The sequence below is a fragment of the Camelus ferus genome, chromosome 8 (genome assembly GCF_009834535.1).
Source record: "Camelus ferus isolate YT-003-E chromosome 8, BCGSAC_Cfer_1.0, whole genome shotgun sequence".
Taxonomy (NCBI): domain Eukaryota; kingdom Metazoa; phylum Chordata; class Mammalia; order Artiodactyla; family Camelidae; genus Camelus; species Camelus ferus.
Window position 1 is genome coordinate 31,343,071 of NC_045703.1, and position 25,491 is coordinate 31,368,561.

At 38.5% G+C, this 25,491-nt stretch overlaps 1 protein-coding gene across 1 annotated transcript in view; it reads left to right on the top strand.

Moving 5' to 3' along the window:
• SLC16A10 (solute carrier family 16 member 10) overlaps window positions 1-25,491 on the top strand; it is a 104,138-nt gene that overhangs the window by 44,461 nt on the left and 34,186 nt on the right. The window contains exons 2-3 of the mRNA XM_032484706.1: window positions 12,090-12,234; window positions 15,954-16,416. Coding sequence (XP_032340597.1) covers window positions 12,090-12,234; window positions 15,954-16,416 — 608 coding nt within the window. The remainder of the gene's footprint in view (window positions 1-12,089; window positions 12,235-15,953; window positions 16,417-25,491) is intronic.

A 25,491-nucleotide genomic window follows, 5' to 3' on the forward strand; every position in this document is an offset into this window, starting at 1 on the left:
TTGCTGTCTAGCTGTTACTTTAACCCTCCGTTTCCCCTTCACATTGCAGATACTCTCATTGCTAAAAGAAGGACAGTTGTCTTTATGCTTTCAAGGGCTAGATGTCCTGGCAAGTTAGTACTTGCACTAAGTTTCTAGCTCAGACAAAACAAGTTATAAGCATAAGGTTGCTTTCTATTACCTACCTGCCTGCTCCCTGGTCAGGAGAAGCTGTGTTCTGACTTGGCTTAGGAATGACCTCTATCCTTGATGTTTGACTCACAGATTCAATATCTTCCTAGGAATTCGGATCACAGTTCTCAAATCTTGAGTCAGACCATACTACCATCATGACTCTCCTATTCCCAGTGGTTTGTTCTCAGCTTAGGCTGTTTGCTTGGGTAGTTTTATTAAATTATTTCATCATAAAGGGGTTGTATGGTTTTTAAAAGCAGAGACTTGGTATATGCCCTGATTAATAACTTCTAACAAACTTGGTATCAATTTTCTTTCTAAAATTATTTAATTTTTATGTTATCATGTAATTAGTTTTTATGTATATAGTATAAAAGACCCTATTTCTGAAAGGCTTATAACAGAAAGTAGCATTCCCCTGTCCCATTCCCCCTCACTCTGGGGCGTCCTGCTGCAAAGGCAACTGCTTTCAACTCTTGCAGCCGTTTCTTATGGTTATCTTCATATTTCTAAATGAAATGCTTATATGGTTGTATTTTGAATTTTTAGCTGAATCTATAGACTTCCTTCTTTAGAAGATGAAGATTTAACTCTTTCATCCTACTCCTTTTCTCATCCTATTAATGTAGGCTATATTGCAATTTTTGGTTAAATCATTTCAAAGGCAGTATAACATAGTCAGGGCTCTGGACTTGAATTTCAGCCTCACCACCCACTAGAATTGTATGCTTTTGAGCAAGTTTTTAATTTTGGTGCTTCAGTTTCCTCAAGAATAACCTGCCTCTTAGGATAGCTATGGCTGTTAAACAACTTAAGTATGAAGCACCCAGAATGTCTGGCACATAGTGAGTTTTAAATAAATTTCAGCTGTCACCATCATCATCAATATCATTAAGGTCTACAGCCATCTAACATCTCCCTCTGCTTTTAAAGGATGGCACTGGTGACATTTACAAATGAGCTGGCCACCTGTAAATCTCTCCTACAGGCTTTGCCCTGTAAGGTGTATCCTGGATGATCAGAGAGTTTGGACCTCCTGAGGACAAGCCACCAGGAAGGAGGAGAGAGAAGCCTGGAAAGGGGCTGACTGAGCCTGCTCAGTTCCTTCTAACAGCGGCACCAAGCAGGTAGTCCTCGTCCTCAGGAGAAGTCGCTCAGGGGTGGAGACAGGACTTGAGTTGACTCCACTGGAAAGTCCCCGGAATGGAAACTAGAGGCTGAGGAGTAAAGAAGGGTCCTTGTGGCAAGTCTCTACTCAAAAAATTTCAGGACAGATGTTTTTGTCCTATGGGAGCATATTTGTGATCCCCACGACATAACTGCTTACTCATGGTGTTGCTTTCTGGAATTTGTGACATCCAAACACCCAAGGGTGAGGTATATGCCCCCAGGACAGTTATAAACCTGTGTTAAATTTCTTTGCTTCTTTTTAACCAATTCTGTCCCTCAGGTGACTCGGGGAGCATCCAAAACAAGCAACAGTTGAGGTAGTTTCTGGCTTATTTGTCTTCCCCAACAATAATTATTCAAAATATGGAAATTGAGAAAGTGCCCCATAATATGGGAACCTTTGAAGGAGAATTTAATATAAAGCAAGTACTTCTTCCCTGAGGAATAATTTCAGAAAAAGAAACTTATCTTACATTCAGGAATATTGAGTAAGTTGCTGATGTTTTTTGGAACAGACTCATCATATTCCCCTTTCCTCACTCCCCAAACCTGATCATTTTATTTATTCTTAGACTCTGCCCCTCCACCACATTGTCACCTAGTCAGATCTTTTGAGTCAAACTTCTTGCTACTCCCTTCATCTTTTTATGTCTAATGAATCATAAGTTCTATTGACTCCATCTCTTCATTCGGTCTCTTTGAATACCCCACTACGTCAGAGTTCAGATCATTGCCATTTGTCACTTGTAGCAGCTGTCCAACTGCCTCCCTTCCAATCTCCCACTCTCCAAACTTGGCAGAAGTGAAGTTTCTAAAATACCGTGTGATCGTGTAATTCCCAGGTTAGAAACTAATGATGACTCCTTAACATCTAAAGGATAAAGTCTGCATTTGACAGGCAAGGTTGTGGTATGATTCCTGGCTGCACCCTTAAGCAGTCCCTTTCGGATATTAATTTGGTAGATGCTTCTCCCTCTATTTGGAATGTTCCTGCTTTCTCTTTCCTCCAGCCTTGCCTGATAAAGGCCTGTTTGTCCCTCAAGACAGTTTGGGTGGTACTCTGGAGGAAAGAGTGATCTTATAGTGATCCCATAATACACGATTCACAGCATGGTCAGTTATCACACTGTACACTGTTGTGTCCTTGTCTGTCTGTCTTGATTATGAGCTCCTTGATATTAGAGACTTGAGATCCCCAAGGCCCAGCAGAGTCTGTGACTTGGTATATATTTATTGCATGAATAAAGCTTTATTTCCCATTCATATTTGTCCATGTAATTTCCTGGACTCTACATGTAAAATGCTATATATTTTTTCTCCATTAAATTTCATTTTGTTGCTTTCAGTTTTTTCTTTATATGGATTTTGAGTCCTGATTTTGCCAATCAGCAAGTCAACCATCCTTCCTAGTTTTTTTGTGCCCTAGTTTTTTGCTCTGAATATAATTTTAGTGTTCCTAATGACCATTATTAGTTCAAGTTTTAATTTTTGGTGTAACCACTACCCATGGTTCCTGCAAGTAAGAAAAGAGACCAAGGTTCACCATGAGGGAGAAGAGGTAGACAGAAATAGGTGTAGGGAAAATGGCTGTTTGAAGGGGATCTAATTAGAAAAGCATTTTTCTTCATAGCCCAGAATTTATAATAATGTCATAGAGCCTTATTAGAAAATGATGATCAGGTGAAAAACAGTTTATTTCCTTGAAATTTTGAAGAGTATTTTTCAATACCGTATATAAGAATTCAGTAAAAGAAAAAAAAGAGTTCCTCTTGACTAAATTTCCCACTGTAGGCCATTAATCCTATTATTACTGCAGAGTTTAATCAACTGTAGTGATAACAGGGTTATATGTATATTAATTTATGCTGCCTCGTTCCGCAAAGAATTTGAATTGGTTTTCAGCAGTATAAAAACACTACACAAATAAAATGGTAAGGTGGGAACAGAAAATAAGACACCAGGAGCCATTGAAAATATATGGTATATGGGTAAGGCCAGGGGGAAAATAGTACCTAATCCATAAGCTGCAGGGCCTGTGTTATAATGTAATAACAAATTTGACTGTAAGCTTCCTGGCACCAAAATGAAAAGGGAAGCATGGTGGACATGCTTAAGGAGGAGAACATGTACCTCTTACTTAAGGAAGCCAGGTGTTTTCCCACTCTTAGCTTTCTGCGGGAAGCATAACAACTCACAAACCTTACTCCACAATAATTGGGGGTGTGTCAAAGGGTGACTAGAGCCAACTGAAAGAGCTCCCAATAGCCAACCAGATAAAACAGTATTGGGTTATGTCAGAGTATAAAGTAAACATCCACGAGTCTGTATTGATATAAATAATTGAATAAACAAGTAAATGTAGGAGAATAGATAATTCTCCCATGCAGAAGAATTCCAAATAATTTATGTAGGTAGACACTTTGCCCTCAAGGAAGTGGAGCATAATTCCTTCCTCCTTAAATGTGAGCTGCGATTAGTGACTTGCAGCAGTGCGGTATGGAAAAGGGGAAAAGAAGGTCCGCTCTGCAGTGGGGAAACCTGACAGACACTACCTGAGCCACGTGACCAAGGTTAATGTCTAAAGTGGTAAGTCATATTGGTACTGTGGACTCTTGATGTGATGTGATGAAATGGCACTTTACTTCTATAAGTGTCTAACTTCCCAGAAGCTCCTAACTGCAGTCTAATCATGAGAAAAACATTAGACAAATCCCAATTGAGGGATATTCTGCAAAATACCTGATCAGTACTCCTCAATACTGTCAACGTCATCAAAAATGAGGAAAGTCTGACAAACTGTCACAGTCAAGAGGAGCCTAAGGAGATTTGTTGACTTACGGATAACGTGGGCTCCTGGATGGGATCCTGGAACAGAAAAAGCTTAAACCTAAGGAAATCTGAATAAAGTAAGGACTTTAGTATAGGCTGAATACTGTATCATTATTGGTTCCGTAATTGTGACAAGTGTACCATACTCGTGTAAGATGTTAATAATAGGGAAACTGAATGTGTAGTATATGGGCACTCTCTGTACTGTCTCCACAGTTTTTCTGTAAATCTAACACTATTCTAAAACAAAAGTTATTTTTTAAAAAGAAAAGTCTCAAGTTCGGACCTCATAGGTGAGATAAGGCTTGAATGTTTTTATCTGAAAATGAGGTTTCCAAGAATTATATATACCAGTTAGCCAGGCAGTCAGTATCAGTGAAACCACAGACTGTAACCTCAAATTACCTGTGGTTTTAAGGCATATGTACACCTTAGAACATAGTCGGAACTCTGATCTTAACTGCCAGCACCTGTGAACTTGTACCCCTCGCAAAAGATGCCTTTCTCCTCTGTAAACATCGTGAAATGTGATCAGTATACAAAAGTGATGGAGGGGGGAGGAGTAATAGCTTTTCCTTTGTATTTGTATTTGATGTTTTAAAAAGAGCCATTAATAATTGTGAAGTGAAGAGAAGCTTCAATTCCAGAGTGGTGGAATATTTGAAATTTAAAGGTTTCAATTTTGCCAAAATAATCTCTCATTTTTAAAGTGAGCTTTAGTGGGGAGGGTATAGCGTAGTGGTAGAGTGCATGCCTCGCAAGCTCAAGGTCCTGGATTCAATTCCCAGTACCTCCATTAAAGAGAAATAAATTTAAAAAACCCTAATTACCCCCCTGCCAAATAAAACAAAAACATAAAGTGAGTTTTAAAATGGAAGCAGTTTGAAATTGTTTTCCTTGTTTTTAGCCCTTTTTTGTAAAGGTATTTTACCTCTCCTGGAATAACCTTTTGAGGATCTGAAAACTAGCTTTATGTATCTTTTTAAAAAATTATTCAGTTATTTGAAACAAAAATGTAGAGAATAGTATAACAAATGCCTACTCTATATAACTACCTCTTAGTACTCATATTCAAATATTTTCTCCCTTTTTCAAAAAAATGTTTTTCTCTTGTCTGGGATAATTTGATTGATTGATTGATTTAATGTAGGTACAGGGGATTGAACCCAGGACCTTGTGCATGTTAAGCAGGCACTCTACCGCTGAGCTATATCCTCCTTTCCAAATATTTTCTCCTTTTTAAAAGATGTAAAACATTAGACTCAGTTGTTAGTCCCTTGTGTACCCTCCTCCATTCCTAATCTTTATTCATGCCTTCACAGAGCTAATCACTATCCTGAATTTGCTTTTATTATTCCCATCATGTTTTATACTGTTAATTCTTATGTGTGAATCCGTATCCCATTGCATGTGAAAAATAAATAAAAAAAGAAAAAGAAAATAGAAAAGAAAATAGAAAAACAAAAACCAAAAACCAAAAAAACCATGTCCCATTGCATGTATTAATACCCAGGTTTCTTTATTTGTTCTAATGGTGGTGGGTGGGCATTTACATTGTTCCCAGTCTACTATTATTAACAGTGCTTCCGTGAATACTCTTATTCGTGTCTCCTTGTGTACCTGTGTGAAGTTTCTCTGGAGTACATACCTGGGAGTGGAATTGCTAGAATTTGGGTATGCACATCTTGGCTTTTATAGATGTTGCCAAATTGCTGTTCACAATGGTAATTTCAATTTCTGTTGGTATACATAAGAGTTGTTATTTCCCCATCGTCTCACTAAAACTTGGTGTGGTCAGCCTTCTTAATTTTGGCCAAATTACGGTGATTTATTATTATTTTAATTTGCATTTTTCTGATTGCCAATGAGCCTCTTTGTCTGTAGCCTCCTCCTCCCCTAGAGGCTTGCAGAGTTCCATATCTTTAATGTGTATAGGAATCACTAAATTCTCACCTCTAGTGCTCTGTCACACGGTGTGGGAGAGTTCCAGCTCTGGCCTTAGTCCATGAGCTTGGCTCTCCTTTTCTGTCTCACAAGGAGCACTTTCAGTCCTCTTAACGATCGCTGATGCCTGCTTCCCGACCAGAAGCCCAGAAGGCAGGCCCAGCCTAGCCCAGTAGCCCATCCCTTTTTGCAGTGAGTCTGTAGCTCATGACTTCGTCTTTTTTGTGTATTTTTAAAAAGTAATCTAACTGTATTGTTAATTTGGAATAGAGGATGAATTCATTGATTTACTGTGTCATCTTGATTGAGGTCTGAAGTTTGTTTTAGTTTAACTAGATTGTGAGCTTCTCCGGGGAAGGATAGCTTTTCATTTACATTGAGCATGGTGCTGGCTATGGGTGCCTGGTGGGTTTTTAATGAAGGACTCTTGGGCATGTCTTCTTGTTCCTGTTTCCAAAGTGGTTGTTCGATTTTTATATTCCCAGTAGCAGCGTATGATAGTCCAGTTGCTCTGCATCCTTATGAACACTTGGTGTGATTAGCCATTTTAGCCATTCTAGTAGGTATACGTGGTTTTAATTTATATTTTCCTCATAACCCATGATACTGAGCATCTTCTCAGAAATGTGTATTTTTCATTTGTATGTCTTTTTTTGTGAAGTGACTGTTCTAATCTTTTGCCCAATTTTTTTGATTGGGTTGCTTGGTTTTTATTGAGGTCTGGGAATTATTTTTATAATCTGGTTACAGGTTTTTTAAATTGTATATATAACTTGCAAAGCTTTCTTCCCAGATTGTGGCTTATCTTTTCATTCTCTTAACAGTGTCTTTCAAAGAAAAATTCTTAGTTTTGATGAAATTTAATTTATCAGTTTTTTCTTACATGAGTTTTATTTTTGATGTTGTATCTAAGAAATCTTTGCGTAACCCAAGGTCACAAAGATTGTCTCCAATGTTTTCTTCTAGAAGCTTTATAGTTTTACATTTAATGATCCATTTTGAGGTAATTTTAAAGTATGGTATAAGGTAGGGATCAAATTTCCCTGCTTCCTATATTTCTGAAGCTCCATTCTATTAGGTATTCATACATTTATCATTGCTGTATCTCCCTGATGCATGGACACTTTTATCATTATGAAGTATCCCTCTTCTAATGCTACTTGTCTTGAAGTCTGTTTTGTTTGGTATTAGTATGGCCACTCTAGCCTTCTTAGGGTTATTTTTACATGGCATATCTTTTTCCATCTTTTATTTCAAAGTTATTCGTATTTAAAGTGCATCTCTTTAAACAGAATATAATTGATTCTTGATTTTTGAAAAAATCCAGTTAAACAATCTTTGCCATTTAATTGGGGTCTTTAGTCTATTTTTACTTGATGTAATTATTGATAGGTCATATTTAGGTTGGATGTTTTGTTATTTGTTTTCTATTTGTCTCAGCTGCCTTTTGTTCTTCTGTTCTTTCTCTTCTGCCTTCCTTTGCATTAATCAGGTACTTTTTAGTAATCAGTTTTAATTCCTCTATTGGCTTTCAAGCTATACCTGTATTTTTTAGTACCTTCTCTAGGGATTATAATATGCATCTTTAAGCTATCTCAATGTAATTTAAGACGGACTTGCTTAAGATAAAATATAGGAAACTTGCAAATTTTCATTTACTTCCATCTTTAGTGCTGATATCCTATATATAGTACATCTATATACAGTGTTAAAATTTTTGCTTTAAAAGCTATGTATCTTGTAAAGCAATTATGAGGAAACTGTGTGTGTGTGTGTGTGTGTGTGTGTGCACGCGTGTATGTGTGTGTACTTCATTCCTTCCTTTAGACCCAAGTTGCCACCTGATATCATTTCCCTTCAGTCTGAAGAACTTTCTTTAATATTACTTGTAGTGGAAATATCCTAGTGAAAAATTCTCTCAGTTTTTGCTATCTGAAAATACCTTTATCTTGCCATAAGTTTTTGAAGGCTAGTTTGGCTGAATATAGAATTCATGATTTACAGTTTTGTCTCTTTTTCAGCACTGTAAACATGACATTTCCAATGTCTTCTGTCCTCCATTATCTCTTATGAGAGGCCAGATGACAATGGTATCATTGTCCTCTCTGGATATAGGAGATCATCTTTTCTCTGGCTGCTGTCGCAAGTTTCTCTTTATTTTTGGCATTCAGAAGTTTAACTGTGGCCTGCTTAGGAATGATTTGCTTAAAGTTTATACTGCTGGAGTTTCTTTGAGCATCTTAGTTACTGTTTTTCGCAAAATTTGTGATTTAGGTGGAGGGGTTCTTATTTCTTCATATATCTTTTTTTGCTCCTTTCTCTAAGACTTCCATTATATTATGTTGGGGTTCTTGATTTTTGTCCCACAGACCTTTAAGACTTTGATAATTTTGTTTAATATTATTTTTTTCCTCTGTTCTTTGGATTGGGTAATTTCTGTTCGAATTCCCAGATTCTTATCTTTTATTTCCAATCTGCTACTGTGTCTATTGAATGCATTTTTTTCAGTCATTGTACTTTTCACCCCTCGAATTTCAGTATTTTTTGTAGTTTACACTTTGCTGTTGAGTTCTCGTCTGTTCACTCAGTAAAACCATATTTTAATTTAATTCTTTGAAAACGTTATCCTTTAATACTTCTAACATATTTATAATAGACGTTTTTGTTTTGTTTAGTTTTGGGGGAGAGGTAGTTCGGTTTATTGAGTTATTTTTAACAGAGTTACTGGGGATTGAACCCAGGACCTTGTGCATGCTAAGCACACACACTACCTCTGAGCTATACCTTCCTGCTGCTTATAACAGACATTTTGCAATCTTTGTCTAATACATTCAACATCTGAGCCCATCCAGAGTCAGTTAATATGGATTACCTGTTCTTTGCATGTCTAGTAATTTTAGGTTGAATAGATACTGTAGATAAGATTTTGAAGCAATTCTGAATAAGTGTTGTGTTCTTCCAAGGATTATTGAGTTTTTGTTCCTAGTAGGCAGTTAGCTTGCCTGGACTCAAACCACAAAATCTGTCTGTGTGATTTGTAGCAGCTGATAATCTTTGCTCAGTTCATACACTTCCAACTGTTGCATTTTCCTTTTTGTCCAGCTGCTGCTTTTCTTTAACCTGGCCGCCTACTAATCTACCCAGCACCTGCATAGCTTCTTGATCCTCAGGAAACTTGTACTACTTATTTCTTCCAGTTGCAGCTTTTCAAGAGTAAACTCTCCTCCCACTTCTGTTTTTAGACATTTTCCAGTGTGTTTAAATAAGTACCCCCACCCCCAATTATATAATTATTATCTGCAGGAGGGTTTACTTAACCACTTCCCTCTGATATCATTAACATAAGTTGATAGCAAATAGTTTTAAAAACAGTTCTAAGTAAAATGTAACTTCTAAATAAACTTTAGGGTGGCAGTAAAATGGTTAAGTACAATCTACTCATTCCTGAATTTTTGTGTAGTTGCCAGACAACTCCATGCCCTAAAAGCCACTGGGACTTTGTTAAATAATATTTTGCATTTTAATCTCGGTTTTGCATAGTATTGCTTCATTTCGCTTGAAGCTATTATACCGATGTTCAGATACTATAGAGCAAAGCTGTCATCTTGAAAGAGGCCAAGATCAAGTGGAAATGGGGGTTGGAGCTATCAAAACAGGGCAAAAGAATATTTATCAACCTTTAACTGTAGTAAATCTTCCCTTTGGGTGTTTTCCATTGCAAAAACTTTGTCCTTGCGATCATTTACATCTGCATAATTATAACACCTTGTTTTACTTAACATGTGGAAAAGTGTTCTTAAATCTTAAACCTAACCACTTCCTCTGAGTGATTTGCATTCTCCTTTGGCCATACACTGAGAGCTGAGGGTTTGTTCTCAGCATGGAGTAGGAAACAAAGAGGGTCTGGATGGGGAAATTGGAAAGTTTTTAAGCTTCTTGTTTTTTAAAAAATATGTACAAGCACATTCTAAAGCCTTCCCTCCTTCTTTCCATCCTCCCTTTCTTCCTATGGCTAACTTGAATCATAGACGAATGTCAGCCTCAAAATCAACTTCTTACATACATATACCACCCCACAAACAACAGTAAATATATTCAAGTACAATTCATTGAGAAATAATATCGAAGAGGTACTATGAAGTCGTTAGTGTTGGCATTTCACTTAATTGTAAAAGTGCCTTTATCCAAAAATAAATGTTGGGGGAGGGTATAGCTCATTGGTAGGGTGTGTGCCTGGCATGGATGTGGTCTTGGGTTCAATCCACAGTACATCTGTTAAAAAAAAATACATAAATAAACCTAATTACCTCCCCCTCCAGAAACAAAACAAAAACATAGATAATCCAGTTTCTTAAAAAAAAGAAAAACCTCACAAAAGTAGATATTAATATGCTACTTCTAGTCTTCCTAGATGGTTTAGATTGTTTCATAAACATGATAGATGACTTAACTTTTTTTTAATAAGATTACATTATTATGCATCAGTGACATTTTAATGTGACATAGACTAAAAAAATCTGACTTATCCTTGAGCAGACCCATACCGAACAGCTCTGCACATATAGGGAGGGGCTTGTGCTAATTTATCTGGCCAATCACCTCTCTCTCTCTCTCTCCTATCCACTTCTGAATCCCCCCACCAACACCTAAGTCAAGACTGCATTGGTTTTTACAGTCTCTTCATTGTGTTTTGTTTTAAGATCACAGTCTCCTTTCTTTCTGGTAAAGGAAGAAAAGAAAGAGAAATATGGCTGATTAAAATATAGATACTTTACAAAATAATTTAAAATGTGAGAAGGCAAAGAATTAAATGAAGTTGTTAGTCTGGTAAAACTCCATTTGGACCCTGGTTATTAAGAAGTGGTCATTTGCATAGTCTGGACTTACTTCCTTTGCTGAGGACATAGAGTAAGTACTATACTAGTAGACTGTCAGAGCTGGATGGAGCTCTAGAGATAACTTGTTTCATTTTATAAGACAATTTGTTACTGTTGTTAAAACTCTAAATTATTAAGTGCTTCTGTGCTAGATACTGAGGTTTAGATATATTTTCTCTAATTTTTAATAATTCTGGAAATGTATGTGTTCCATCCTTTTTCAAGATGAGAAAACAGACTCAGGAGAAGAGACTTGGTGAAGGATGTGTTATAGTTACAGAGCTGGACCCAGAGCTGTTTGTTTTACATAGCCCATGTTCACTTAGGTCCCCTTAGCTTATTATACCTTTTAAGGATTTACAGACCTGATATCCTATAAGATCACTCGTATCTTTGGCACAAATTTGTGATCATTTGTACTTGATGTGTTTCTCTTTCTTGTTTTCCTTTTATTTTGGTCTTTACAGAATCAGAACAGGAAATTAGGACTTCCGATTCCTAAATCTTCTGTTGTGAAAGATAACATACTTTCAGAAAAGAAGATAAATACCTAGTAACTATTGTCCAGCTCAACAAATAGCCTACCTGTGTATGACTTGATTCCATTAACAAAAGCACCAAGCCTAGGCAAATATTCAGTTTGCAATTACTGGGTCCAAATGATTATAATCCCCTTTCCTCCCCTGTCTTGGTCACCAGTGTCTTGACTTCAGGGGTCATTATTTCTTTGTGGTTTGATTACCTAGGCATACATTCAAAAATGAATTTTCGTGGATTAAAAGTCGCTTAAAATCATAGATACCAGGATAGAGATTGGTAGTGTTTAGGTCACAGGAGACTGGCTTATTTAAGAATCCAAACCTTGAAAAGTTCAATTAAACACAAATAATTACTATGCTAATTACAATGAGTATCGGCCAATCCTTTGAGCTTTGATTCAAATTTGTTACCAGCTTACTCCAGTTTCTCCCCATTCATCAGTCTGGGTGATATCTTTTTTGCGACAATACTTTTCTAAATATATATTATGTCCTATGAGATAAAAAGAAACAGAATTACCATGTCATAACGTCCTTTTCCCCCCCTCTTTTACAGCATGGGTAAGTTCTTTGTCCATGGGGATGATTTTCTTTTGCTGCCCAATAGTCAGCGTCTTCACAGACATACTTGGTTGTCGGAAAACCGCTGTCATGGGTGCTGCTTTTGGATTTGTTGGACTCATGTCCAGTTCTTTTGTAAGGTAAGGACTTGGTTTCTTCATGTTGCTTTTCAAAAACTGTTAGATACTTCAGAGTCTTCCTTTCAGACACTTTGCTGTTTACAAGGAAAAATTCTCCTTTTCGTTGCTAAACTTTAAGCAGTATCATTTATACATTGTTGTCCACAGCAGCAAATCAGAGTCTGTGAGGTTGAATGCTGTTGCTTACAGTGTCTAAGAGTTAGGTGTCAGCGGGATACCTGTGTTCCCTGGAGCCAAGAAAAAATGTTTTCTCCCGCTCACATAAAAATCCTAAAGAACTCACGTTATAACAGTGAGTTGTCTAAAGCAGTGGCCTTTGTTTAAGGTCAGCTCAGTCCGAGGCCCAAAGGGTAAAAGAAGTGGTATTTTGGAAGCATTGTTCATAGGCTTGATATGAAATATTTTTATTAATGAGATAAAAGCTTTGCTGTTTATTTCAGCTCAGGTAGAGAATTCCTGTCTGCATTTTTTTTTTTTAAAAAAGAACGTGATGAAATTTAAAAAGATCATGACAAAATGAAGTGGTCAAATGCACCTTAAAATAAAACTTCCTATCAGTATACTTTGCCTGTGTCTATTAAAAGATTCAGCGCACTGCAGAGGAACCAAGTGTAAGGAGCTGATGGGCACATTGCTGTGGAAGCGCCTCTCCCTCCTGCTCCAGCTGTGCCGGTAAATCCCCTTTCATTGTTAAAGTAATCCCCAGTTAGAGAAGCGCTGGTTAATAGGTATCTCTGGCTAGCAGGAGGTGATTAACAAGAAAACCCTTAGGATGACTTCCATCCTCGGTCTCTGTCTACTTTAGTGGTTTATCTTCATTTCCTGTCCCTTTCCCTTCCCTAGCTATCTTCATGCTCTAGTTGAAAACATTATTGTGGTTATTAGAGAAAAAAAATCACACTTACATTTCTTGCCCTCTATATTTTTAAATACCCGGGATTTAATCAACAGAATCCTTGGTTTACTGATTTTATCTCTCACTCCCCCGACGTCAACACTGAAGAGAGCCTCTTTCTTTCACCTAACTTAGAAATTTTATTTGTTTTCTAAACAACTTTTTTTATGAAAGTATAGTCAGTTGTAATGTGTCAGTCTCTGGTGTACACCATGTTTCAGTTGTACATATTACATACATATATTCTAAACAATTATTTTTATTTCTTATTAGAAAATAAATATTTCACTTTTAAAATGCCTTTGTGATTTCTTTTTTCTTCTTGTTAAGTAATTTTTTAAAGAAACAAAACCCAGTTTTGTTTGGAATAAGATTCTGCTTAGGTAACTCTGTGAAATCATTTACTTTTAGTTCTTCTTTATCAGTGATACAACACTGTTTTGTTACTGCCTCATCAGATACCTGCTTTGACCTGGAAGCCTGTAGGTACCACTGTCAGTCCCTGGGATCCTAGCACTTGCCGAACGTATTAACACTCAGGTTTCGGTGGAGGGAGAACTAAGAGATAGCAAATCCATGTAACTTACTACCTAGTTTGGTAGATAAAACACATGTACACAAACCTACTTACAGCAAGCAGGGTTTCTCAAACTTTTTTGACCATTGAGAAATAAAAATTATGAAGTGTATTTTACATTGCGACCTTGTTCTTTTTTTCTCTCTCTCTCCCTCCCTTTCTCTCCCTCGTCCCTAGTTGATACAAAATGTCCTGAAGCCATCTTTACCTTACTACACATAATGTCTCATATTTTCTATTCTATTTCATTATTTAACCCACTGATCAAAAGCTACTGAACTTTCAGAGCAATACATAGGAGCAAGGAGAGATGTGGTATAAATTCTAAGTGCTGAACAGTGGACCAACCCTCTTTTCCTCTAGTTCAAGTTCTGCCTTCTTAGGAAAGCAGCCTTCCTCTAGAGTAATGTCAGGCCACACCATTGTCCCTTCTTTGAATCCTTTTTGCACCCATAATTGGTATCTTTCTGATTTACGTTGCATTTATTCTGTTGTCAAACTTCAGCAATTTGAATCATCTGTTTCTAAGAGAAAATTTAGAAGTGAAAAAGTTTCCAACGGGAGTGAAAACACCATCACAATGTGTAGGAGAGATACAAAGCTAGTATTACCCAGCACTCAGTATTTAAGTGCTGTGTAAGAGAATGTTTGGATTTATGTCCGAGGCTCCCTGATTTTCCAGCTGACAGCACAGTACAGCACCGTGGTATAACTTTAGAAATTGATGTCCATGTTTGCGATGAGAACTGTGTTGTCAATGCTATTTTTAATATATACTTTGAAGAAGGCAGAGAAATATATTTAGATTTAGATTTTTCCTTTAAAATTGTTAAATAAAAATAAATTAGCAGCTAGAGAAGTTAAGTGGCAATTATCTGGAAAACTACTAATGTGGAAAAACTGATGCAGTGTGGATGAAGTATTTATATTTTGTTCTGTATTGTAGTATTATTATTGTTTGGGGTAGATGTCTTTTTTCACTAAGCAGACTAGAAGTAGGGCATAACCACATTTTTAATATTTTTTACACCAAGTATCTGGAATATAATAGCTGTTAAATATATATTTATTGAATAAAGCATGGGGATTCAGTAAAGGGTGATCATAGTGAGGTAGGCTTCATTTGGGAAAGTCTGGGAGTGATTCTTGAGCCTGATGTGAAGATGGTGCTAACTGTGGATTAATAGAGGGGGAAAGGGCATCTCAGAGAGAGAGGATTGCCAACAGAATTAATTTTATCAGATTTAGAGTTCCTTCTGATTACCTCAGTGTATTGCTCAGCTAGATATTGTCCAAAATTTAATTATTAACCAACTTTATCTTAGTTTCTAATAAATAGTTTGCCTTTACTACTGATAAATAACCTTTTGAATTGAACTTTTCAAAGGAAGAGAACTTTAATTTTCTTTTTCTCCTTTCTTAATTGTTTCAAAGAATGTAATGCTATGTTCCTTTACTTTTGTAAGAAGGATGTAATTAAGTTATTTGGTTAAACTATTAAATTCTTAATCCTTTATTATTCTCTTGAGACTTACGTGCCCTAACACTTAAACCTGGAATCAGTAGTGAACACGCTTCATTTAGTCCTCCTGCAGCAGAATGTGATTTCTTGTTATCTTGCACAACAGTGAGAGCCATGCAGTCCAGGGCGAAGGTTGGTCTGCAGCACTTAGGCCAGCAAAATGCGACACATCTGCTCCTCTGTGCAAACGATCCTGACATAACCCTGGGGAGGAAATAGCAAATGCAGCCTTTTCTTTGAATAGACTGCTTAGCAAGTGCCTGGAAAAACTCCATAAAATAGTGAATTTTCATAGTTAATTATAATTTTTAATAACTTTTATGGAGACTAGGCTTTTTGTTTGTTAGTTTCATCTCGGTCATTTTTACCGAGGCCCTTCCTGGCACCGTCCTTTATTCTGAGTTGTGGAAGGCACACAGTTTTTACCCAGTGCTGCATGGTTCACCTGAAATCCATAGAAAAGGGGGGACGAATCAAATCACTGATGACCTTAGGGGTCTTTTTTCACATACTTGAGGCATTTTTTAAATTATTCATTCAGATTAAATTTAAATGTTGGTTTGCATTCTTGATTAATTAACTTTTTCACCTCTGTCTTTGGCTTTTATTTGTAGAAAATACATTGATTAACGGAAACCCACTCTGTCTGACTATAAGGTTTTATTTTACTAAGCACATGATAAAAATAATGAAAGCTGCTTTCCGTCTTTTCCGTCTTTGCACAGCTCCATCGAGCCTCTGTATTTGACCTACGGAATCATATTTGCCTGTGGCTGCTCCTTCGCCTACCAGCCGTCGTTGGTCATTTTGGGACACTACTTCAAGAAGCGCCTGGGACTGGTGAATGGCATCGTCACTGCCGGCAGCAGTGTCTTCACAATTTTGCTGCCTTTCCTTTTAAGGGTTCTGACGGACAGCGTGGGCCTCTTTTACACACTGAGGGTCCTCTGCATCTTCATGTTTGTTCTCTTTTTGGCTGCCTTTACTTACCGACCTCTTGCTTCCAGTGCCAAAGAGAAAGATAGTGGAACCAAAGGCGGCAACAGATTCTCCCTCTTTTCCAGGAGAAAATTCAGTCCTCCAAAAAAAATTTTCAATTTTGCCATCTTCAAGGTGACAGCATATGCAGTGTGGGCAGCTGGAATACCACTTGCACTTTTTGGATACTTTGTGCCTTATGTTCACTTGGTGAGTATGCTTCTCTGGCTTTACTGGTAGTGGGTATTATTATTTCATACACGAAAACCTTTTAGAAGAGCAAGGTAGATCAGGTTGAAGTGGCCTTAAACATTATCCTAGGTGTATTGCAGGGACTCTGGAAAATTCAAGGTCTCCTGAGACAAAGTCAGCACATCCACCAGATCATTAAACAGTGAATATGCTTCATGGGCTTTGGTATTTTAACAAACACCAAGCCTATATAAACAAAAACAACTTAAAAAAAAAAAAAAGAGAGAAGGCGGCTAAAATGTTGGAACACAAGTAAGTCATCAATACAAAAATCTTGAGAGGTCACTTTTTCTTCAAGTGGCTTACAAATCACAATCAGGGACAGAGATGCTGCAATGATTTTGTCAGCATCAGTAAATTGTTTTTCAAAAGGGTGCACAAATTAGTTACACAGTAAAAGCCAATGTCTTTGACACAAAGAAGCATTACATCTACTTGGGGGACACTTCTGGGAAAGTGGGAATTCTATTAAGAGGATTATTTGAGAAACGTTACAAGTTCCAAGTGAGAGGGGAGAACAAGGGTTTCATAGGAAATTAGGATTTCAAGTGCTCAAGCAATTTATATGGTTTATTTCTATTTCAAAGGCAAATTTCAGCCTCTTTACAATGAAATAAGAATAAGCAGTGTCTAAAGTATTTGCCCCTGGCAAAATGTGCTCCAGAGTGCTTATTATGTTTCTTCCTTTTTAAAAAAAAAACTCTTGTGGCTGAAAATGTATTTATAGTTCAACATAGTTGATAAATGATAAATAAAAAATGATACTAGGGTACATTATTCTTTTGTGTGAACTTGGATCCTTTCTAGCTTTCAGTCTACTTTTAGAATTTGTGCAGTTTTTCCTTAAAGTTTTGGCACAAGTTGGCAATGTAGTTCAGAGAATTATTGGGCTCGAGGGGTCAGCTAGTAAACTGTATCATCAACCCGTTGTGGGTTCCTACATTTAGTTCAGAAAGGAAACCCAGAGGGAGGCGGTAGGCTGTCTGGGATCTAAGGTGATTCTGATTTCTCTGTTCTCCTTGTTCCCTTTGTGCTGGAAGTACTGAGGAAGTGGTTGGGATGACCAGTGGGGAGACAAGGAGAGGACTAGTCTTTAGTACTCTGAGCCACTTGGCATTTGGCAGAGACTGAGGTGCAAGGTGAAATGCTCTAGTCTGTGACCTCTGTCACAAAGGCAGTCTGTGGCCACATCTTTATCTGATAGTCCATTTTCACACTTTTACGAAGGCATAGCTGAACCATCTGAGGCTATTTTTTGTTGAAATATAGATCCTTTGTGGAAAGATCAACTTTACCAATTACCTCTTCCGTAGTTTCTGTAGTTAAGAAAACATTTGTTGTCCTTCTCAGAAATAAGTAGATTAAAAAAAAAATTCTCATTGTTGCCACAAGAACACACCCAGAGAAATTAATATCTCAGCTTTGCCAATACCAGACATTTATCAAAGGACAAGTGGTAGGTGATTATCTGGTTATTTCTGGGGATATAATTTTTTTTCCCCTTCCCTTCCCCTCTGGTGATATAATTTGTAAATTAATCTCACATATATTATTTCATTTGACTCTCACAATAACCCTGTGATATGGGCAAAATAAATAATGTCAGCTTACATTTTACAGAATGGAAAACAGATCCATCATTAACAAAGATGTTAAGTGACTTCCTGAGAGCCACGTAGCAGCAGAGCAAGGGTTGGCTGCCTTGTGGTCTGCTTACCTGGGAGTATATCTAGCACAGTCTGACTCTGGGGCGTATGGGGTCCCTTCCTACTGACCACCAGATATGTCCGTCTTATTGTGGGAAAAATGAGTATGCCTGAGGAAATTTAATAAATGTGCTATTGGTCTTAAATGAAATTTCATAGTGAGTGATGGGTTAGGCAGTGTTAGTTAACTGCTGTCATCAGGCGGCTGTGTACTGGACAGTACATAGAACAGTTAAGTCTCTGTTAACTCAGATAACAGACCAGGCCTTTTTCTGTTCTCCCTCCTTCCAGGCATGTTTTCTTAGAAAATATGTTGAATTTTTCATTTGGGATTTTCTCTTCGTCAGACTGTTTTGGCACTGAAGGCCATGTTGGAGAGCAAACACCAGACAGCTGAATGCCATGCAGGCTGTTTAAACGTCATGTTTTGTGGGTACACTGAATTTGTCACTGTATTGTAATTTAAGGTTTGAATTATGGATACTTAATCCAGGCTTCATGTAATGGGAGAGTACTTTCCTCCTTGGAGGGAGAATAGGTGTCTCAGATCTTTCCAAAGACTAGGAGACGATGTTCAATTTATGGTAAACCCTTCACTGGGTGTTGAAGGGGTTACATGTAAGGCATGTAACCTGTTCCGAAGGAGCATAAAATCTATTACATGTAATAATATAAGCAGTTACAGTTTATAAAAGACTTTTACATACATTGTCTTTATCTTCATGACAATGCAGTACCTGTAATGTGTCATCCTCATTTCATGGATGAGAAGACTGAGGCACCGAGAGGTTTACAAACTTGTCCAGGGTCGCAAGACACAGCGAATGAAAATTATTAGTGTAGTACTTTTATACACAGGGCATTATTGTGCAGTGTGTAAAGGTAAATAAAGGCTCTGAAGTAAGACAGATCTGGGAAAAGCTGGTTTTGTCCCTTACTAGTTTCATAATCTTGGGTAACCCCTCTAAGCATCAGTTTTTCATCTGTAAAATAGGGATTAAACCCAATTTTGTACAGTTGTAAGGATTAGAAAATCTATATAAAGTATCTATCCAGGTCTGGTATAAAAATGAGAGTTATTTAAACCTAAGACAGTGTGATTGTTGATTGACTGGTTTTAGTTGGGGCTACAGAAGACTCAGAGGAGAAAGATGATACCATTTGGAAAAGTAGTTAGTAAAAGCTTCACAGGAAGGGAGTTGGTCCTTAAGCATGAGATTTGTTGTTAAAACTGGAGCCTTTTTCAACTAGGGGACTAATTTATCTATCTAGGTCTCCTTTGAAGATTCAGAAATACAGTGAAGTGTTGTCATGGTTATGTTAAAAATTCTTAAGATCTTTACTTGTTCATTAGACTATACATGATGATTTGAGAGAAAATATGTATGCTTTGTGGCATTCTTGCTCTCAAAGCAAAGTTGGAAGTTTTCTTTTAGCAGTTGAATTTTTAAAAAAATGAAGAATCAGATTGCTTCCTGGAAGCAGTCAAATGGTCTCTTTTAGGACTACACACTTAAAATCTCATTTTAAGGGTATGAATCCTTTTTTTTCTTCCAGTTTTACTGAGATATAATTGACATACAGCACTATATAAGTTTAGGATGTACAACATAACGATTTGACTTACATACATCATGAAATAATGATCACAACAAGTTTAGTGAACGTCTATCATCTCATGGATGTAAACTTAAATACAGTAAGGGTACAAATCTTACAGATCACCTTAGGTTGATCTAGTAGCAGTGGCTTCTGTTTTTATGAATTGCTCCTTTTGCCTGAGAGTTGTTTTGTTTTCTGGGTTAACTTTTTATGTCTCTTCCTCATCCGGTTTTCCTTCATTAGCTTCCAGAAGCACAACATGCTCTTAGTTTCCTCCTACCTCTCCATCACTCCTCCTTAGTTTCTTTTCTGGTTCCTTCTTGTTCACCCTGATCCTGAATGTCAGTATGTTCTAAGGCTTGCCCCTTGGTCTTTTTTCCTACTCATTCCAACTGATGGTTTCATCCAGTCTCCTGAGTTGAGACGTCACATATATCCCAGTGACTCGAGATTTGTATTTCTAGCCCAGACCTCTCTGCTGAATTCTCCACCAGACTTTTGTAGCCAACTGCTTAATATCTCCACCTGGATGGCTGCTAGATGTTTCAGGTTTAACATTTCCAGTCCTGAAGTCCTGATCTCACCCCCACCTGGACCCTGCTCTGCTCCCAGCCCTCCTCCTCTCAGGAGATGGCAGTTCAACTGGGCCCAGAACCTTGGAGTTGTCCTGGGCTTTCCCTTCTCCCACACCGCACTCCTGATCCAGTCTGGGAAGCCTGCTGCTTCTCTTTTCACAGTGTATCCAGCATCCGTCCAGCTGTCATCATCCTCACTGTGACACCTCACACCGGGCCACCATCTCCCCTAGCCTGGGTCACCACAGTGGCCTCCTGCCCGTCTCCCTGATTCTTTCCCTGCCCCCTGCAGTCTGTTCTCTACACAGAAGCCACTGTGTTCTTTCAACACATGTCACTTTGCTGAAAATCCTTCTATGGCTCCCTATTGCTCTGAGAGTAAAAACTAATGTCCTTAGAGTGGCCTACAAGGTCCTCTGTGGTCCGTCCCCTCTTAATCTCATCTTCTCGCTACTCTGGCTTCTTTGCTATCACCTTTCAGTGAGGCTCACCCTGACCACCTGGTTAAAACTCCCACCTTGCCTCTCCCCTCCAAAGCATTCCCAGCCCCCCTCACACTACTCTGTCTCTCTCCAGAGCACTTCATACCCACTAACATGTTATGTAGGTTACTTGTGATGATTCTGGTTTGCTCCCTGTATGTATACCTCTGCTAGAACGTGAACATCACAAGGCTGAGGGTTCTTCCCTCTCGTGTTCAGTGAATGACACCAAGCACCTAGCACAGTGCCTAATGTACAGTGGGTGCCCAAATATTTGTCAAATGACTGAATAAGTCCAGAGTGATACTGTACAAGCAACATTCATTTCCTCAACATTTTGATCTTTAAAATTCTCTACTTTGATACCAGAATGACGTTTCATTTGTTATACATGTAGGACATTATGGTAGCAGATTCATTCAACACTTAACGAGTAAGCTCAAACTCAGCAGACCTCAGACTGAATAACACTAATGCCATCCGTTGATGGAGAGGAGTTGATGTGTTTTGCTTTTGAGCCAGAGCTTTATATGCATGTTGAAATTAAAACTTGACAAATGGAAGAGATTTCTGAGTCTCTGGCACTGTTGTAAGTGTATGGAAGGAGGGAGCAGGAGTTCTTGTGGCCATCCGCATTAACAAGGAAAGCTAGATGACTGGTGTCTGCTCTGCTGTAACAGCTGAAGCTCTCCAAGAGCGCGGGATGGTGTGTGAGTACGGAATGGGGATGCAGGGGTCGGAGCCTGACCCAAGTCCGCGTCGCTGTGATGGGGCACTTGACCACAGCCACATGAGTCAGATGACTGATAATGCCTACAGATGACAACAGAGAAAACATTCTGTCCTCTGTACAGGATGATGCCTTCACATCCCTCCATCACTACTCGCCTTGAAAAGCAGCTATTTAGCGCCTCTGTTCTTTAATTCCAGAACATATGCAGTCAAGTTCTAGTTTTTAAGCTTTGGCCCACATAGTTTTCTGTCAAGAGAGAAGATGACTAACTCATGTGTTGAACTCTGCAATGTGTGTTTAGTAGCCTGCTTTCAAAAAAACTCCATAAGATGAAAGTGTGCCGGTTTTGTGGCAGATAGTAGTAGTTCTCAAGAGAAAATCTGATCTGATAGAACGATCCCATTTATCTGATACTGTGATTAAAGCAACATCATTTACCTGCTAACAGGGCAATTAATTTGACATGAAGTCCAGTTGTAATTGGGGACAAACAAGTTGTATTTTTAAACTAGGAAGGAGATTTTGAGGCAAACAAGTCAATAAATGGGGTGTGTAGTACCTCAGGAGATATTTTATGGCTTTGATTAATGCCAGATGCTCTGGCGGGTCAGTACTGGAATGTGGCTGCTGGACCTCACTGGGCAGGGCACCTCTGTGCATGTGGTGGTCACAGCAGGAGTACTGCTCCAATCCAGAGCTCAGGGCGCTGAGCCGTGCAAATAGGAAGCACAGACACGCTTTCATCTCTCTGTGGCTTCCTCAGAGGGAAAGCCAGATAACATTTGTCGAGAATCTATCATGTGCGAAACATTTTCACAAAATCTTACAACCATCACAGGGATGGGTATAGTAAGTGTAATAAATAACCATATACTTGCACCTAAGGAAACGACTTACTTAGTAAAGTAAGCCATGCTTGTTGGAAGTCACTCACTGAGTTGTGCTCAGAGCTGGGATTTGAACACAGGTCTTAGACCTAAATCTCACATTCTTTTTATAAAAAAGTCTGCTTGTCCTTCATCAGGTCACCTCAAGGGTGGAGTTCTTGCTGCCTGTTGTCTGCTGCACTGGGCCTGGACAGAGTTTTCTTTGCCTTGCGAGTTTCCCCTCTCTTCTCTGAGAACTAGGAACAGAGGAAGTGTGGGACCAGCCTAGCACTCAGAGGTTGCTGCACACCACGGAGACCACTCCCGAGGAAACGGGCTACTGAAGTGAGAGGGTATCTCATGTCCTCTTTCCTGCCCCCACATCTCCTCTTCTAGTGTCTAGTATGTTGTGAATATGAGGAAACTGAATGGGTTTTCACAGCCCGTGACAAGCAGAACATGGAATACACATAGTTCATGTTCAGTTTTATTTCTTACAGTGAGCATTAAACACAGCAGAAGAAAAAATGGACAGTGTATGAATTTATAGCAAGTGCTATCTTATATTTGATTAATAACATAAGTACTTTTGTAGGGAAATGGAAAAAAGCAAATGAAATTTAGTGTTACATATAAACTCTCTGAGGCCACTGGTTGATCATTAAGTGTCCTGAGAAAGCCCTAAACAGTTAGTGTATTGGCAAACTCATTCTTCTCCCTTGGATAGGTTGGTTTCTTTTTCTAGCTATGTCTATAATGCTTTTCTTTTTATTGAAGTGTAGTTGATTTACAATACTAGTTTCAGGTGTACAACATAAATTCAGTATTTTTATAGATTATACTCCATTAAACGTTGTTATAAAATATTAGCTATATTTCCTGTGCTGTATAATGTATCCTTACAGCTTATTTATTTTATTTTTTATTTTTTAAACTTTTTTTATTGAGTAATAGTCATTTTACAATGTTGTGTCGAATTCCAGGGTAGAGCACAATTTTTCAGTTATACGTGAACATACATATATTCATTGTCACATTTTTTTTTCACTGTGAGCTACCACAAGATCTTGTATATATTTCCCTGTGCTATACAGTATAATCTTGTTTATCTATTCTACATTTTAAAATCCCAGTCTGTCCGTTCCCACCCCTTGTCCCCTTGGCAACCACAAGTTTGTATTCTATGTCTATGAGTCTGTTTCTGTTTTGTATTCATGTTGTTGTTTTTCTTCTAGATCCCACATATGAGCGATCTCATATGGTATTTTTCTTTCTCTTTCTGGCTTACTTCACTTAGAATGACATTCTCCAGGAACATCCATGTTGCTGCAAATGGCATCATGTTGTCGGTTTTTGTGGTTGAGTAGTATTCCATTGTATAAAATATACCACCTCTTCTTTATCCAGTCATCTGTTGATGGACATTTAGGCTGTTTTCCATGTCTTGGCTATTGTCAATAGTGCTGCTATGAACATTGGGGTGCAGGTGTCATTTTGAAGTAGGGTTCCTTCTGGATATACACCCAGGAGCGGGATTCCTGGGTCATATGGTAAGTCTATTCCTAGTCTTTTGAGGAATCTCCGTACTGTTTTCCACAGTGGCTTTCCTTGCTTTCCTCTCCCACTCTTAATGATTTAGATATCTTCTTTTACAATTTTGTGTTTATTCTATTTGTAATTCATGGTAGTTTTCTCCTTTTCAGTTATGAGTTTCTCATTTTTGTAGCATCCCTCTTCTTTTCTATTTAGTGTAGACCTGTCAATATTTCTTTTAGCATGGGTTTAGTGTTGTTAAACTCTTTTAGTTTTTCCTTGTCTGTGAAGTTCTTTATCTCTCCTTCTATTCTAAAGGATAGCCTTGCTGGATAGAATATCCTAGGCCGCATCTTTTTTTCATTCAGGACTTTGAATATATCTTGCCACTCCCTTCTGGCCTGTAGTGTTTGTGTAGAGAAATCAGCTGAGAGCCATATGGGGGTTCCCTTGTAACTCACTCTTTGTTTTTCTCTTGCTGCCTTTAGGATCATTTCTTTATACTTGACTCTGGCCATCTTGATTATGATACGTCTTGGTGTGGGTCTGTTTGGGTTCTTCCTGTTTGGGACCCTCTGAGCTTCCTGTACTTGGATATCTGATTCCTTCTTTAGGTTTGGGAAGTTTTCAGTCATGATTTCTTCAAATACCTTTTCATTCCCCTTTGATCTTTCTTCCCCTTCTGGAACCCCTATTTTGTGTAGATTGGCTCACTTTATATTATCCCACAGGTCCCTTATATTGTTTTCATTGTTTTTTATTTGTTTTTCTCTCAGCTGTTCTGATTGGGTGCTTTCTGTTGTCCTGTCTTCTAGGTCACTTATTCGTTCCTCTGCATTATCTAGCCTGCTTTGTACAGCCTTTAGGTCAGCTCTCATCTCAGCAAATGAGTTTACTAATTTTACTTGGTTCTTCTTTATAGCTTCTATTTCATTTTTGACATATTTTATATCTCTAAACACTATTTCTTTTAGTTCCTTCAATACTTTGATCACTCCTTTTTTGAAATCTTGATCTAGTAGGCCATCAATGTCTGTTTCCTTGATCGTGCTTTCAGGGGATTTCTCTTGCTCTTTTAATTGGGAGTGGTTCCTCTGCTTCTTCATATTGCTCATATCTCTCTGGCACTGTGGCCAGTGGGCAGGCAGGTCACTCTCCCTCACGATGCCCCGCAGTCAGATGCTGCGCTTGGGCGAGGCAGATGGGTGGATCGCGTCCCCTCCCAGCACCGTGGTCAGGTGCTGCATTCCTGCCAGAAAGGCGGGTGGTCACCCTCCCTCTCCCGGCACAGGTCGCTTCGCTGCTCTGTGCAGCTGCTCGCTCCGCCTCCGGTCGGCGCTCTGTAGGTGGGCTTGGGGAAGACCGCGGAACTGCCCCACCCCTGCTCCGTGCCAAATCTCAGCTCCTTGTCTGTCTTGGTGGTGCGAGTTCTCTGAGGTGCCAGGGCAGAAAGATCCTATCTGCCTCGGCCTGTAAACAAGTCTCAGTCCTGCCTAGGAGGTTGCGGAGCCTCCGGGTGCAGATTCAGGGCTCGGC